The 17750-nt window shown below is 34.6% G+C and overlaps 1 protein-coding gene across 12 annotated transcripts in view; it reads left to right on the top strand.

The window, feature by feature from the left end:
* TBC1D5 (TBC1 domain family member 5) overlaps nt 1-17750 on the top strand; it is a 545542-nt gene that overhangs the window by 323458 nt on the left and 204334 nt on the right. For all 12 annotated transcript variants that reach the window (XM_019810740.3, XM_045037659.1, XM_019810743.3 and 9 more), the window contains 4 exons: nt 6467-6555; nt 8093-8143; nt 8240-8309; nt 14077-14249. In XM_019810740.3, coding sequence (XP_019666299.2) covers nt 6467-6555; nt 8093-8143; nt 8240-8309; nt 14077-14249 — 383 coding nt within the window. The remainder of the gene's footprint in view (nt 1-6466; nt 6556-8092; nt 8144-8239; nt 8310-14076; nt 14250-17750) is intronic.

Below are 17750 nucleotides of genomic sequence, written 5' to 3'. Positions count from 1 at the left end.
GATATTTTTATGTATTCTCAAAATGTATAGTAAGTGGGAAGTCAAACCAAATCAATAAATTCTCTAGCAGTCAAAAGTTATGATGTATGTTCAACTGATAATCACTTAACTTTAGTGTAATAAAACAGAAAACACTGTATGATTAGAGCAATGTATCTATTTAAAATTTTTTTTTTTAATGTTTATTTTTAAGAGGGAGAGACAGGGCACAAACAGGGGAGAGGCAGAGACAGAGGGAGACACAGAATCCGAAACAGGCTCCAGGCTCTGAGCTGTCAACACAGAGACTGATGAGGGGCTCGAACCCACAAACTATGATGAGATCATGACCTGAGCCAGAGTCGGATGCCTAACTGACTGAGCCGCCCAGGTGCCCCTAAATATTTTTTTAAGTTTATCTATTTAAGTAGTCTCTACACCCAGTGTGGGGCTGGAATTCACAACAGCGAGATCAAGTGCTGCATGCTCTTCTGACTGAGCCTGTCAGGCTCCCCTAGAACAATGTATTTAATCTGAAATAAACTTGATCAGTTTAAAGATAATAAACTAAATCATATTACAATGGTCCTAAATAATGTATTTGTTGTTATATACATAGAAGACCCAAGGGAACTAATTTTATCTTGCTTTTAATGTTAGTAATATGCCTTTATATTAATTACATGGTGATAATCAGCTTTTAGAATGGGAAATGGAAAAAAATATATCTCACTTATAATGGCAACCAAAACTTGAAAGTGTCTTGAAATAAATATAGCAATGTAGGTATAAAAGCTATATGAAGAAAATTATAATATTATTGAAGGATATAAAGCAGGGGTTGAAGAAATAGAAAAGTGATAGCATGTTTGTGGATGAGAACACATCAAATAAAATGAATATTACTTCTTCCCAAATTAATATGTAAATATATTAGCATTCCAATTATAATCTAAGAGATGAACTTTTTAAAAACTGGACACAGTTATTTTAAATTTAGTGCACAAAAGCTTTACAGTAATTAATGGAAATAATATAGTTTAGTGGTTAAGAGCATTGGGTGTGGGCTTATATCTGTTATTTGAATCTCAGTTCAACCAACCATTTACTAGCTACATAATCCTAGACATTTTACTTAAATTTTCTAAATCTTTGTTCTGTTAGCAGTAAGATGAGGGCAATGACAGTATTGACTTTGTAGAGTTAAAAACACATAGTGCTCACTAAGGGTTCTTGTTTGTAGTTGGGGTGGTTATTACTATTGCTATCATTGTTAAATATGTTGGAGTTGCCACAGAATTTAGGGGAAGGGGAGAATGGTAAAGGCATTTGGCAAAGAATGGCAATTATTCTGTAAATATTCTGTGATCAAGACAGTATAACAACAGTGTGGGAGTCAACAGAGATCAGTGGAATAAACTAAGAACAGGTCCAGTTACATATGGATTCTTTTTTTTTTTTTTAGTGTGTTTATTTAGAGAGAGAGAAAGCGAGTGGGAGAGAGGGAAGGGGAGAGAGAGAGAGAGAGAGAGAGAGAGAGAGAGAGAGAGAGAGAGAGAGAATCCCAAGTAACCTCCATGCTGTAGGCACAGAGCCTGATGTGGGATACAAAGTTCAAAGACCAAGAACCAATCAACCAACCAACCAACCAACCAACCAAAAAGGAGACTAGGAGAAAATAAGTATCAATGTAGGATTTTTGGAAGCAAATAACTGAAAACCTCATTCAGAATAACTTCAAGTCTAAGGATGTTATTAACACACTTTGCAAGAAGTCTAGGGGCAAAATGGTTCCGCAGCATTAGTTCAGTAGTTCAGACTCCTCATCAATGATCCAGGTTTCTTTCTGTTTTTCTGTTCTCTCCTTATTGTGCTGGCTTTTGTCATCAAGTGTATCTCTTCATTGTGCCCTTTCTTCTTTCCAATATTTGAAAATACTGCACAGTAAAGGATTTGATGACAGTGAACCAAGTCATAATAAAATCATCCCAAGTTGTACATTTCTTTCTCATTTTTCTCTACTTTAGTGGAAGAAAAAAGTCAACTAAGGAAGTGTTGTAATAATGAAAACAAGTTCCACAGACAAGGAACAAAACATAATAACTGCACTCAGGCATTTATGATGTATGTGGCCCACTGCATTTGTAAGGAAAACTAAACAAGAATATGGAAGATCAGATTCTGGATAATTTAGACAAAATCAATCAATTACTGAATAAGAAAGTATTATTAACCTACTCTTGGGAGTCACTTAGTAAGATTTAATTACTCCCTGTACATGTTTAAAGTCCTATAGATTCTTTACATAGAAATAATACTTTGCTAAAGAAGGACTGAATATTTAGCCAGATCAAATTTAAGAAAAAAACCTTGAGTTTCATCACAAGCTGTTAAAGCTATTATTTTGTACTAGGTGACACCCCGTTTAACATCGACCATATTGTTAATAGTTATGGGATTTTATTGAATTAATGAGACTGTTATCATGTAGTAGAATGTCTTGCTGAGTTAATTGAAACTGCAGAGATTATATAAATGGTATTAATGAACTTTGACTGCCTGATGCCTCAGCTTTAATAAAGACTGCTTGGTGGGCTAAATGAACACAGGCAGATAAAAGAACAGGTTCAATTTTGTGAGCCTACAGGCTGTTGATGAAGAAAACTTCGTTACCTTTATGTTCAACTGGCATGAGTTTGGAGTGCAGTGACTACTAACGATCCAGCAGGGATAAAGACTTTAAGCAAGCAGAAATGCTGATGGTATAGATGAAAGCAAAATACACATTTTGGGAACCAATAAGTATACTAGACAATATATTGTGTTTTATTATGCTTTGTCAAATTAGAGCATATTGAATTTATGATCATTCTTTCTAAATAGTTCTCTTTTCCTTTAAAGATGCCTATACACTTGCCAGTTGTAATTATTAATCAGGTTTTACTAGTCTAGAATTAAGAGTAAAACCAACAATCTCTTCAAGTCTATTTGAGAAAATACCCCCAGTTTAGTTAGAAGTCAACAGTGAATTTGTAAAAGGTTGTCCTAATGATATTTAGGGAACTCTTAATTTCCATTATACAAAGAGCACCCTTATTGATTTGATATATGGTTTAATGTTCTCCTTTTTTTCATTTCTAATATTGTAGTTCAACTTTTACCAGTACATTGCTATATGGAGAGGTAGATATTTAATCAGCCAGTCACCATCCAGTGAATACCTTCTATGTGGTGAGCCTGTAGCAGGAGCTAGATTTTTGTATCTACACATAGATATAATTTATCACAGTTTATAATTATATAGTCATTTCTGTGCTTATTTTATTATTGTGTGTCTTGCTGTCTGGACTGCAAGCTCCATAATGGTTAGGAACTTGCCCACTTCATTTACATCTGTGTTCTCATCATTATCATAGGTAGCTAATAATTAGTTAATTTTTAGAGAGAGGGAGAGAGAGAGAAAGCACAAGTGGGGGGCGGGCAGAGGAAGGGGAGAGAGAATCTTAAGCAGGCTCCACACCCAGCATGGAGCTGGACTCAGGGCTCGATCTCATGACTCTGAGACCATGACCTGAGCCAAAATCAAGAGCCCAGTGCTCAACTGACGGGGCCACCCAGGCACCCCTGTTTTTGAAATATGAATTTGGAAGGTGAATGATGCATGAGCAAATGGAGACTCTGTATAGTGTCACAGAAACCAGAAGGAAGAGAAAATTTAAAGAGGGTTGGAAGATGCATTTAGGCAAAAACTCATTCTTGTTAAACCAGCCATTAGTTAGAGAATACATTGAGAGGGAAAAGACCCAATCAGAAGATCACCGCCACCATCAGCAAGGACAAAAACCTAGTGAGAAACTAAGCAGTTTTACCAACTTTTGGGCTAGAAAATGTGTTGTTCTTTAAAATACCTATTTTCTTCAGGTTAATGTTAATGCAGTGCCAATAAAAATTGCAGTATTTTGTTTAGCACTTTATTTAAATGATACTTCAGCTTACCTTCTAATTAGAATAGACAAGATAATTTTGAGAAAAAGAATAGAAAATATGGCAGACTAGAATATTTTGCAGCACAAGTCATTAAAATAGTAAAGTTCTTGTCAATAATGAACAAACCAATGGAATGCCAGTAAAAGCTGAGAAAAAACAAGCTCTAGCAATTCAGTGTATGGTAAAGATGACATTTCAAAACTCTTGGGAGAAGATGGGTTATTCAAGAATTAGTTGAACTCCTGCAGAGAAAAATACCGATTTATTCTTCAGGGCAAAAATAAATACCGGATGGGTAAAGAATTAGCTGTGAAAAAGAACACTGCATACTCACCTAACCTCAATATAAGGAAGGTCTTTTTAGGCATGGAAGCAAAACAAGAAGCCATGAAGGATGATGTCTTGATTTGACAGTTTTAAAGAATACAGCTTCACTGTGACATAAGATACCATCAAGATTAGAAGACAAGTGATGAATGTGGACAAGCATATGTAACAAAAATGACTACAGGTTCCTATCCTGAGTTGGTAAAGAACTATAACAAATCATCAGGAAAAAGGAAACACTTCATTAGGAGAAAATGGGCAATTCATTAAATAAAAATGGTCAATAAAATTTTTGTCAGTCTCACTAGCATTTAAATAAGGTAAACCATTTGACTATGAAGTTTTAAAGGATTAAAATAAAACAAAACACTACAAGTTAGGATGTATGAAGTGGCAACTTTTATGCCCTAAAGTGAGGGAGTTCTTTCTGAAGGGCAGCTTAATTGTGTATATATCAGAGACTTTAACAAATGTCTTTACTCACTTACCCAGAAATTCTACTTCTAGGGACTTTATCCTAAGTTAATGATCAGAAATAGGCAAAAAGATTACCATAAGGATATCTAGCATTGTTTTTAATTTCTTTTTTCTGGTTCCTTCCTTCCTTCCTTCCTTCCTTCCTTCCTTCCTTCCTTCCTTCCTTCCCTCCTTGTCTTTTTCTCTTTTTTTTTTTTTCCTTTTCTATAGGTACAGTAAATACAAGTACTATAGTAAGTAGCTTGTACTTTGATGATTAAATTATGGCACTTGGTGTTTGGAATACTTTGAGATTATTCCAGGAGAATAAACACCTCATGATGATTTTAAAGCATACTCAGCAGCACTTAATTCCATTTTTTTCTGGATCTCTACCATGCTCTTCTAAGGGATCATCAAATAGTCATTTAAAGTTTTGTTTATTAAGGACGTGGTTAATTAAAAAGATTGAAGTGGTGTGTGGTAATTTGTCTTAATCACAAGTAACTATTCAATGTATCAGAGATTATTTTGCACAAATGTCATAAAGTCCTAATTCAAGGCTAGTGATAACTTATGAATGAACTCTGATAGAGTTCACTTTCATCTTATTTTGTGCTGACCACTAGCTTTCTAAGAATAGCCTGGTGCTTCTAGGATGTACAGAGGGTTGTGCGACTGCCCTTCCATCATGGGAAATCTCTGCTTCCGCCAGTGAAACTCTTCTCTTTGCTTCCATATTTTATTTTTATTTCCTATAAAGGTGGTGTTTTGTCTTATTTTTTTTAAATAAAAGATCATCCATAATTATTAAGCAAAAGGAAAGTGATAATTTACTCACTTTAAGAGGCAGAAAAGAATATAGTCTACTTTTAACTTGTTAAATATGTTTTCTGATGCTTAAGGGGGGAAAACATTTCATTTAAAAGGCAAATTATTTACCTTTCCCACAATAAAGGATAAATCATGAATTTTTAGAGATAGCTTAGTAACTAATATGCTTTTTTGTTTTTGGGCCTATTCGTGTAATTCATAGGTAACACCAATATAAGGAAAAAGAAAATACAATTGGTGAATTCACTAAATAAATTGAACAGTAACCTTATAGTTGAAGTAGACAGGAAAGAAATTATGGTCGTTTTCAGATTAAACATGTTGAAAATCATACTTCGAAAACTTTGTTTGCTGTCATACCTGCTAGAGATTGTTTCTTTTATTATCCAGCATTTCCAGCTAGCTGACTTCAGCTCTTCCTAAATCTACAGACATCCTAATTTTGAGCCATTATGTAATGAAAACACTGGATATAATTTCTTTAGGTCTACAGTTCTCAGTTGCCCTTCTTACTGCAGATCTTTACACTGTAGCTCATGATTATAATTTGCATAAATGAAATTCATATTTATGAGTACAGATCCTGAAGCAACTGACAGGTGCAAGGTTGTCTGCCATGCCAATTTATTGTTTGTTGTGTCATTTAAACGAGAACTGTTCTCCATGTTTTAAAGAAGAAGAATTTGTGCTGTGGTTGAATTGGAATCAAATTCTAAAAGTAAATAAAATCTCATTTTGTAGCTTTTCATTTTATGCATTTCTCTAAAATATGGAAATGTTGGTAGTAAGGATCAGTTGAAGAAGCATTTCACTGAGCCTATTCTGTCCACTGGTGGACCCTCAGCATCTTCCCCCTCTCATTTGTCTTGCTCTTACGTTTCAGGGCATGCACGAGCTCTTAGCACCTATAGTCTTTATCCTCCACTGTGACCACCAAGCTTTTCTTCATGCCAGTGAGTCTGCCCAACCAAGGCAAGTTTTTATATGAGCTCCATCTGTTTTTTAAGCCTTGCGGTAATCATTTTAACCTCAGAATCTTTTACGTTGAAGGTACTTTTATAAATTGTAAACATTTGGTTGTGTTTCATGTGGCTGATTATTAATTCCACTTAGTAGTTGTAGTCCTATGGGCTATGGGCAAATTTGTAATTGTAATAGTATTGGCAAGTCACAGATCTGTGCCACAGGAAGACATTTAAGTAGCGGACCAAGAAGAAGAAATTTTGGTGTAATGGCAAAGTGCTATTGATTAACAGTATTCATATGTACCATCCTCTAATGAACCATTCTTTCACTACAAGCTTCATGAGCTTTAACTTGATCTGAGATCCTTTCTCCTCACCAGATTTGATTGAGTTCAGGTCATAAATAGGAGACCAGTACTCCAAAGAACCCCAGTCTATAAATAAACAAAAATGGTTTGTCATGTTTTTGAGATACATTAATGTATTCTTTCTAGCAAATAACTTTAGTAATTGTATTTAACCTGGGCTAATTGTTAGAATTTGTTTTCTAACTTTAAATGCCCTAACTGATGGCCCAGAGAAGTAGCCAGGAAGTATCTTGGGAATGGAAGCTGTGAGATTATAAACTTTTGTCAGAAGGATTCCATAGGCTGACCCATCCATATGCAGAACAGAAAAAATTAACACATAACATCTTATGTGTTTATCTATATGATTTCTATTAATTAAATATAGCCATCCATTTTGCTCAGCATAAATTAGAGTCTTTGTTAAATTAACTTTTGTTTACTGTATTATAGATTAGTATTTTCTAGTTCATTTTGAGTTTCTCTAATTTTACTGAGTTTATTGGATCTGACTAGAGCACTTGTATCTTAATTACCCTTTATTCAGTTATTCTAAAGTATGATATGGATGAAGTTAGTATTGTGATCCCATTTTCACGCCAGTTTTTATCTTTTTCAAAATGTGTACATACATCATACTCCACAGGAAAGTACAGATGATTGAAAATTACTTTTAAATAATTTGGACATGCTGCTTTAGCAGTTTCAAGCCATTGAAAGGTAAAAGCAACACTAAAATTTGAAAGAGGTACTGTCACTGATTAATGGGTATTAAAATATAATAAAAATAGAAGCCGTTAAAAGAACAAAATGTTTTCATATGGTATATTTGGCAAGTAAGTAAATATTTGTTTTGTTTTGTTTTGTTTTAGAAAAACAAAATAGATTGTGAAGTAACCAATTTATTCTAGATCAGACACATTCAAGGAATATATTGTCACATTTTGTATTTTTTATTTGTAGCAATTAGTTATTTCATTGTGGTACAGACAAGGTACCTAGTTTGTTTTTGATCTTTCTAGAAAGAGAAGATTTCATTTGTTAATGGAATTGATTTTTTTATTTAGAAAGGATGATTTTTTTTCATATACACATTATATGAAAGTTGGCTTATGAGTATAGAATAAGGTAACCTCTGCAGCATCCCCTTCTATTAAAAACATTATACATTTTGATTATTTGTATTGCTTTTTCAAGTGAGGAGATGAAAACTCTCTTGAACCCTGAGTATCTGGAACATGATGCCTAGTAAGTACAAAAGCTTTCTATTATGTTACTTTTTTACCCCATTTCTACTTTAATAAGGGTCTAACATTAACACTGTATTATTTTTCTAATTTTTAGTGCAATGTTCTCACAACTTATGGAAACTGCTGAACCTTGGTTTTCTACTTTTGAGCATGATGGTCAAAAGGTAAATATTATAGTACAGATATTTTCAATATATTTGGGGGGGAAACAAATGATTTCAGTAAGTAGCAGCATCTAATCAGAGAAGCAAAGCCATTATTACTACTATAAAAAACCAAAAATTTAAAAATACTTACAGAATAAGATTGAATTGGGGATCTAACCCATGTTGCTAGTAATATTGGCAGATGTACAATGGCAGTATAAGAAATTGCATATAAATAGAAAATTTATTTTATATGTATATGTATTATCCATGCAATAGATCTTCTGTAAAAATTATTGTAAATTTTAAATGAAGTGCATTTATCTACTTGATCTGTTGTTGTCCTAGTGAGTTGATAGACAGACATGTTGTTACTGAAGTGCATAGCTTAACTTTGTACCAGATAGGTTGTCTTATTTTTACTAATGCATCACTATTGAATTTATACATTTAGCATCAATACCATTTATCCTTACTCTCTCTTATTCTTTTTAACTATAAATTTTATTGTGTGATGTAACTGATATACCATAACATTCTCCTTTTTAAAGTGTACAATTTAGTAGTTTAGAATATTCACAGGATTGTGCAAATGCCCTTACTATCTAATTTGAAAATATTTTCATCACCATAGAAGGAAATCCCATACCCATTAGCATACTCTGCATTCTCCTACTCCCCGGGGTCTCTGGCATCACTGATGTACTTTCACTTTCTATGAACTTGCCTATTCTGGACATTTCATGTAAATGGAACCATATCATATGTGGCCTCTTGTGATTGATTCCTTTCGCTAACGTAAAGTTTTCAGTGTTCGTTTATGTTGTAGCACGCATCAGTACTTCATTCCTTTTCATGGCTGAGTAATATTTCCACTATGTGAATATACCACATTTTGTTTATCCATACATCAGTTGATGGACATTTGGGTTCTTTCCCTTTCTGGCTATTAGAATAATGTCACTATGAACATTTGTGTATAAACTTTGTGTCAACACATGTTTTCAGTGCTCTTGGCATTCTTCTGGGAATAGAATTGCTGAGTTAACTGACATTTTAAGTAAACATATATGCTAACTTAGATCATTATGGTGTTTTCATGGTTATTACACGATATCGGAAAAATTGCCAGTTATGCTGGCAAGGGATGTCATTAAGAGTTTTTGGTGAATTTTTTTCTATATGATTCATTTGCTTTATGTTGGTGTGATTGTTTGCATTCTGGTCAGAAACTATATATTCTTCTGCCACTTTATTCCATCTTTTAAAAACTGAAATGGATAACTAATGCTTTTTATGCCTTTGGTCTAGATCAGGGCAGACTACTGCCTGTAGGCCAATTTGGTCTGCCATCTGTTTTTATACAGCTTGGGAGTTAAGCATGACTTTTACATTATTAAATGGTTGAAAACTATCAAAAGAAGAATAATATTTTGTGACATATGAAAATTATATGGAATTCAAATTTCCATGTCCATAAAAAAAGTTTTACTGGGATACATCCATGCCTGTTGGTTTCCGTAGTGTCTATGGCCGCTTGCTCATTACAACTGCTCATTACAGAGTTGAGTAGTTGCAACACAGACTATAACCTCTAAAGCCTAAAATACTTGCTGTCTGGCCTGTACAGAGAAAATTTGCCGACCTTCAGCCTAGGTGATGAAGTCTTTCTTCAGCAATATGTCAACATTTTACATTCCGTCAGGATTATAAGAGGTGAAACTTGTAAGCATATTTGATAAACTACTGTGTTTTAGAACAGTGTATTTATTCTTGTCAGGTGATTTGATGAAGTCACAGACTTATGTGAAAAATCAAAATTTTGAGCAAAAAGTATTTTAATACATTTAGATATAAGCATCCTTATCATGCAGGGGTCATTTGTATTTTATAACTGTTTCACAGTATCTGCGAAACTGAATGATAAAAATGTGAGCATTACCACTTTTCAGTTTCACCCATTCATGCTGATATCACTGAGTCAAGTTCATGAAATGGCTAAGACAACACAAAAAAGGATATCCATTTTATCAAGGAACATATAGATGTGACCTCTGAAGATTTATATTAATTACTTGCATATATCGGTAATATATTCCTAGAAAGCACATCTAATAAATCCGTTCTTCGTCCTCCCCTTTTTATTCTATGTCTTGACCCTGTCACCTTTTTAAAAAGAAGTTTGAGCTTCATACACTTCTCTCTCTTTCAGTTCTTCTCTGCTCTGTATGCTGCCTAGGTTAGCAGACATACTTTCCTTAAGACTTTCTTGATGAAGAAAGCAGTGTGTTGGTTTATATAATGGTGTAAAATTATCTCGCTGAATCCCTGTAACTGGCACTGACCTGTAGACCGCATTTTGAGTACCACTTAATAAATGGTTAAAGATTGCTGGTTTTGTTGATACTTGTAGCTGACCCATTTGATTAGATCTGTGAAATGCAAATGGCATTTTTTATTCTAAATCCTGAAGGTAAGGGACATCTAATATTAACTATTTTCTCTTTTGATTTCACTGTTACATAAACTGTTTATCATTTAAGTGATCATGAGCATTACTTGTGAGTTTCTTGAATTTAAGAAATGTTGTTGTAAGTATTAGCACAGGGGACATGTTTTCAAACTACGGTTTATATACACCGGTAGTTCTTGGGCTACTCATGAGTCTCTACTAAGCATTTGAAAAATGGACTGCATATACTATTGATTTAGTGACAACTCATTCTGTTCAACCTGGAAATTGATTACATGCTTTCATTAAGTTAAACATTTTTAACAGGTTAACTTAGGATCTGTTCTCTCCAAAGCCAGTGATTGTATCTCTACAGAAGTATGTTTATTTAAGACCCTTACAAAATGGCTAGATCGAGTGATCTGTTTCTCATGTGACTGACAGAAACCCTGCCTGAGCTCATTGCCTCCGCCTGACACAGTATGGTATTCAGCCACGCGAGGTTCTTCATTAAAGAAAAGCTACATGACTAAAATGAGTGAAATGTTGAATTGTTCTTTTTTTTTTTTTTTTGGTAGAAAGAGAAAGTGTGCATGTGTGTGCACACAAGCGAGTGGGGGAAGGGCAGAGGGACAGGCTCCATGCTGGGCATGATCTCCTTCTCCAAGGGCTCTACTCTGGGCTCGATCTCATGACCGTAAGATCATGACCTGAGATGAAATCAAGAGTCGAAGGCTTAACCTACTGAGCCACCCACATGCCTGACTTCTTCATTTTTAAAGGAAAGTTGGCTTCAGGGAAACACTATCTTTTGAATGTGAATGGTGTCTTACAATTAACATGAATTCCACCCCCCCCCCAGATTATTTCAATTTAGTATCAGGAAAAATGTTAGCAAGAATTATAATTTTTTGAAAATTATTGCAGCCTATCATCTGAAGAGAATACTCAATAATATAAAATGAGACAAAGGTGTCTTGGTTGTGTTATTTTTATAATAAATGACCACAATATAGAGGTATCTTTTTCTCCTGTCTATACGAATTAACAGAAACTAATTGAGCCATAAAAATCGGTATGGTCTTATATCCCTAAATGCACTTTAGGAAGTACAAAGGACTACATTTCTTTTTAAGACTTGAAATGATCCTGGAAAGACAGATGGAACCTCTTCCAGGAAATTTTTCTTTCTGCTAACACATGCCCCTCCTCCTCTGTACTTTGTACCAGCCTGATTAGTGATTGCTCCTATGTGGAATTCTAAGTTTTTTTTGTTAGTCTTCCTCTTCCCTACCCCTTCAAGGGCAAGAGCTTTACCTTCTTTATTTTTGTGCCGCTGAATTTGGTCCAGTGATGAAAAGATGATGTTCCTTTTAGAGATCTCACAGTTTAGGAGGCAGAGAAGTAGAAATGGATACTGTAGTAGTAAAGAAGATGATGAAATAGAACCTGACACTTGAGCCAAATCTTTAAATACACTGGGGAGCTTCTCTGTGGGAACACTGGGGAAGAGCTATTTCAGGTAAAAGAATGGCATCCCCAGGATCTCTGGGAGCACAGTGAGAGTAGAGGTTGCCCAGATAATGAAAGGCCTCATAGACCTGGCTCAAGAATATGCCTTTTGTTTTTTGCTTTTGTTTTCTTTTCCCGAAGAGCTATTTAAAAAGTTTTCAGAAGAGGAATTTGGCATACTCGAATATCTTTTTTAGATGGATTACCAGACATTTTGGAAGATAGATTTAAAAGCAGACCAGGGCACTTGGATGGCTCAGTTGGTTAAGCATCCGACTTTGGCTCAGATCATGAACTCATGGTTTGTGGGTTTGCGCCCCGCATCAGACTTTGCACTGACAACTTAGAGCCTAGAGCCTACTTTGGATTCCCTCTCTCTCTCTCTCTCTATCTCTCTCTCTCTCTCTCTCTCTCTGCCCCTCCCCCACTTGCGCTCTTCTTTCTCAGAAATAAACATTTAAAAAAATAAATAAATAAAAGTAGACCAAATTAGGGGCAGTGAGACCAGTTAGGAGGAAAGAAATGGTGAGGACCCCAAATCAGGTTATAATAGTCAAGCAGTAGGAGAGAAGACATACTAAAAGTGTCTTAAGTTGTTCTGAGGAGATAAAATTGGCAAAGCAGGTGTTCTTATTGGAGGATGGTTTGAGGTGGGTGCGGCGAAAGGATGAACATATTTTTGAGCAGAAGATGATAAACTCGGTTGTGGGCCTCCTGAATTAAAGACCCTTTTGCAACCTAAGATTCCTTGCCAACGTGCGAATGTATGGGAGAGAACCCAAGAGGCTTCTAAGTTATGAATACAGATTTAGAAGTCTTTGGAAAAATGGGTATTGGTTGAAGCACTGTGTATGAGTGAGATCAGTCAGGGAATCACATGCAAGTAGAGAATCAAACTAAGACCAGATCTGTATGAAAAAGCAGAGTTGCAAAGCAGAAACAAAAGTTTGAGCTAGAGAAATAGAATGAGGATGAGTGGTAAGCAGGTAGTCACGAGAGAATGATGCTGTAAATCCCAAGATTGGAGAGAGAGAGAAATTGAGGGTTCAGCATAAGAAAGGGTCACACATAATAGGGAAAATCATCAGACTGGGGATAGTTGAAGTTTCCATGAAAGAATTAGAAAGGGTATAGACTTATCTTTCTTAACTTGGGCTTTGGAATGGGAGGAAGGAAAGTTGTAGTCAGCTACGTAGTTGTTGTTTTTTTGTTTTGTTTTGTTTTTTTTTGTTTTTAGCTCAGCTACACTCTTGGTCTGGAGAGTTTAAAACTCTTCCTACTCAACTATAATTAATCAAAGGGCAGTTGGAAAATATCTTCTTTTCTAATACTAGTTTCCTTTTTTTCCTGACTTTTTTATAGTTTTGAGAGCTCAAAGTAAAGCAGTTTTCATTTGCTGTTTTTCATGTTTAAATTTTATGCCACAAGAAATACCTTTTCCTCAGAGTATTCCACTTAGGTACGATGGCTGATTAGACAGATTGGCTGTAGACAAGTAGATAAGCAGCCGCTGTAGCGAAAATTATCTTGAAAAATATTTAATTTAATAATTTAATATTTAATGTCACCAGAGAAACTGGTCAAGGGAAGACAGGTAGAAAATATTTTAGAAGGCATTTCCTGGCCTTTACATTATGTGCACAATTCATCTATATGACGATCAGCATATGATTCCACAGTTTAAGCATTTGTCATGAGATGATTGTCATGAGTTTTTGGTTCTTATTTAAGCTTCCATAGGTGAGTACATTCAAGAATGATGTTTATACATTTGCTCATTTCATATTGAAATAACACATGCTCCATTTTTTCTGTTTGTAGGGAAAAGAAACACTGATGACTCCCATCCCCTTTGCTAGACCACAGGATTTAGGGCCAACGATTGCTATTGTTACTAAAGTCAACCAGATCCAGGATCATCTACTGAAGAAGCATGATATTGAGCTTTATATGCACTTGAACAGACTAGAAATCGCACCACAGATATATGGGTTGTAAGTACTAAAGTTTACGTTTCAGCTATATCTAACTATGACTCAGGGTGGTTTCTGTATGTCTCAGATTCATAGAGGTAAGAGCTGGAATTATTCCAGCTCCGCTTCATTTCCTGTGTCTATTGTGTCGTATGTGCCAGACCCTGTGCTCATTACTTTCACAGATGATATTTCATCAAATATTCCCATTAACCTTGTCAATTTAGTGTCATATGAGGTAAGAAACTTAAGGCTTACACTGTGTTTATGCATATTAAATAGTGAGGTCATAATTCAGATCCAGGAAGGATTGGCTCCATAATCTGCAGAGCCCAGTGTAAAATAAAAATGAATATCCCCCTTAAAAAAAATTAGTAAGAATTTCAGGATGGCAACAACAGATCATTAAACCAAGCATTCTAAGAAGGGCAGAGTCACACAGGTCATACACACATGAAGCCAGCCCCAAACCCAGCCAGTCCTGCAGTCTATCCATGTGTTTTCCATGTTATTGGGAATTGCATTTGTAGAAGTGAGCTCAATGTTCCTCAGGGTGAACACAATATGGTAATCATCTTCAGCCATGTAACTTTTGTAACATGCTATCGCAGAGGAATAGGAAGCCAAGCGCTCCTCAGAGGCGTGTGTTACGTTTGTATGTGTGTTTATTCAGTGGCTTAATAAGATGAGTAGGAAAATTAGAAAGATTGCAGTTCTAATAAATATAAATTTGTGTAGTGCTGCAACATTGAAACAATAAAACATTCATATCTAGTGCTGGACAGTTCCTTGGTAGATATTTCTGCAATTCCCATCTCTCAATTAGGTAGAACTTGGAAAATAGAGACAATATTATTACGATGTACATAGTAGATGCTCAGTAAATATGAATTTGTTATTTGAATTACAAAGAATTTCAAAAAATCGAAGGTTTAAGACCAGAGCAGAGTCTGTTTCTTTAGCCCAAAGAAATATCAGTGAATGTTTTCTTTATGTTCTCACGTTACATACAGTCTTTCACTGATAATAACTCTGCTCTCTATCATCTCTGGAAACCCTGAACTGTGATTAAAGATGTCTGCTTTTCTGTTTAAATGATGCTTATTTTCATTTCTGTGACTTAAACTTGAGTCACAAGTTTAAGTCTCAGCATTGAGAGCAGCTCCATCATTCCCATGAGAAATGAGAAAGTTGAGGGTAACATGCATATTGGGCAGTACTGTAAGTTATTAGTGAATCATCATTTACACTTAAAAGTCTGGCTAATGTGTTTGTGATTGTAGACATAAAAATGTATTTTAAAATAGCTGGTGGTAAGGTCAGGAGTTAAATTCTATATTCCTCTCCACTGTGCACTCAAGTGGTTTATTCAGATCCCAAAGCCTATTTTACACCCTCAAAAATTGTTTACTAAAGTCTAGATATTGGTCTTAAATATTGGGGAAAGAATTTAATGTTGGACATACTTATCATTTCTTTGAAATGCTTTATTGTTTATTAACTTTTCGAGATGGTGCTTTATATTGCAGTGGTGGGTGGCATGGGCTTGGGTAAGATGATTTATAAACCATTATGTTCCAGTTTCCTTTTCAGACATTAGTTTCCATCAGCTTTCTCGTCATCATAATGATTCCTAGAGCTTCTTTGACATCCGACCAGCACCCTCCTAATAAAATTCCATGATCCATGACATAATCATTCTTAGTCCTTTCAACTTTGTTTTTCAGCAGTAACCATAGCTGACTCATTTATCCCATTATTTTAGTCATAGAATCTCATCTGCATTAACTGAAAATGTACATATTTTTTTTAAACTTTGATGAAGTCACTCGTTCTCTTAATTGGTCTCTACTGCATTTTATAGTGCAAGGAGTTTATTCACTTCATTTATTAAATTTGATTGTATTATTTCTATTTGTGGGACACATGTAGTTCAATTTTCCTGTGTCTTTATGCTACTTTCAGTTGTACTACTCATCTGTATATTTCCTGTTGATTACTGTTAGAATCTTTGGGGCCAAGGTAAAATATGAGTATAGTATGCAATGGCATTTAGAAGCACAGACTTTGAAATGAAACAGATCTGTTAACCGTTTTGATCCTTGGTTTCTTCATTTGTGAAATGGATATTGAAAATAATGGTACTTACTTCATCGGGTGTCTATGAGAATTAAATTATAATATACAGAAATCATAGTGCTGAATGTGTAGTAAGCATTCAATATCATTCAATATATGTTGGCAGTCCTTCTATTACCATTATCTGTCATTACAATTCCCCAGTTAGGATGTCATGGCTCTATGAGTATGATGTTCTGTGTGTTTCATGAACCTTTCCACCTCTGGCTTTCTATGTTTTCTTCACCAAAGCATATGAATAGCTTCTACTTAGGTGGAAACTTAACAGCTATCCTTCAGACCAGTGCTTCTAAAGAGCCAGTATAGAGCTGAGGAGTAAACTTCTAGAAACAGATTATAGCAATTTAGCAAAATAATTTTGTGTCCCTAAGGCTAAAAGAATATTGTAGGTTTGTACTTCAGGGAAATGAATTGACATAGTTTGTTTTGTTTTGTCATAAAAGTAATATTAATCTAAGTAATTGCTGATGCTACTGTCCATTCCTGTTGAAATCAAGCTGGTAATTTAGGCTGACATTCAGTATTCATGCTTAAAAACAATTAGTTGACACTTTGAGTACATTATCCTCAAGTTACAAACACAAAATAATCAATTTTCAGTTAATAAAAACTGTTCTTCTTTAAGATATCAGAATTCATAATAGGCATCATCTAAAATGTGCTTTTGCTTGCCATTTTTTTTACAAAATTTTTATTTTTATTTTTTAATGTTTATTTATTTATTGAGAGAAAGAGAGAAAGAGAGTGTGTACACATGCATGCATGAGGGAGGGTCAGAATCTGCCAGCACAGAGCAGGATGTAGGGCTCAGTCCCAGGAAACATGAGATCATGACCTGATCCAAAATCAAGAGTCTGATGTTCAACCGACTGAGCCACCCAGGTGCCCCAGAATTTTGATTTTCAAACAAGTATTTTCTTGTATACCGAAATGTTTTAACAAAATTAGAAAATGATATGATAAAAATGCCAATAATGAATGTATCAATGGGAAATGTTATCAGTATTAACAATTTGCATAGAATGGGGAATAAATCATATATATGTGAGAATTTAAGTCTGTTTTATAATATGGTTATAATTATCATTAAGAGATGTTGCAGTTACTCCATTTTTAGAAATAGTTTAGTTCTGTTTTTTGTAAGAGAATATATGTGGAAGTCTCCTGATGTGGCACATGAGCCATATACAAACATACTTATTGTATTTTGCTAATAAATTTATTTAACAAAATTAGAATTAATAATTAGTTTAAAAATATTAATTGTACTAACATTGGCTAAAGTCATTCCAAATTAGTTTATCTAAATTTTAAGTAAATTGATGATACTTATCTTGAAATGTGGGAATTAAATACCCATGAGATCTTGAATATTATATAATA

The sequence above is a fragment of the Felis catus genome, chromosome C2 (assembly GCF_018350175.1).
Source record: "Felis catus isolate Fca126 chromosome C2, F.catus_Fca126_mat1.0, whole genome shotgun sequence".
Classification (NCBI taxonomy): domain Eukaryota; kingdom Metazoa; phylum Chordata; class Mammalia; order Carnivora; family Felidae; genus Felis; species Felis catus.
This window is presented reverse-complemented; position numbering and strand designations above follow the sequence as displayed.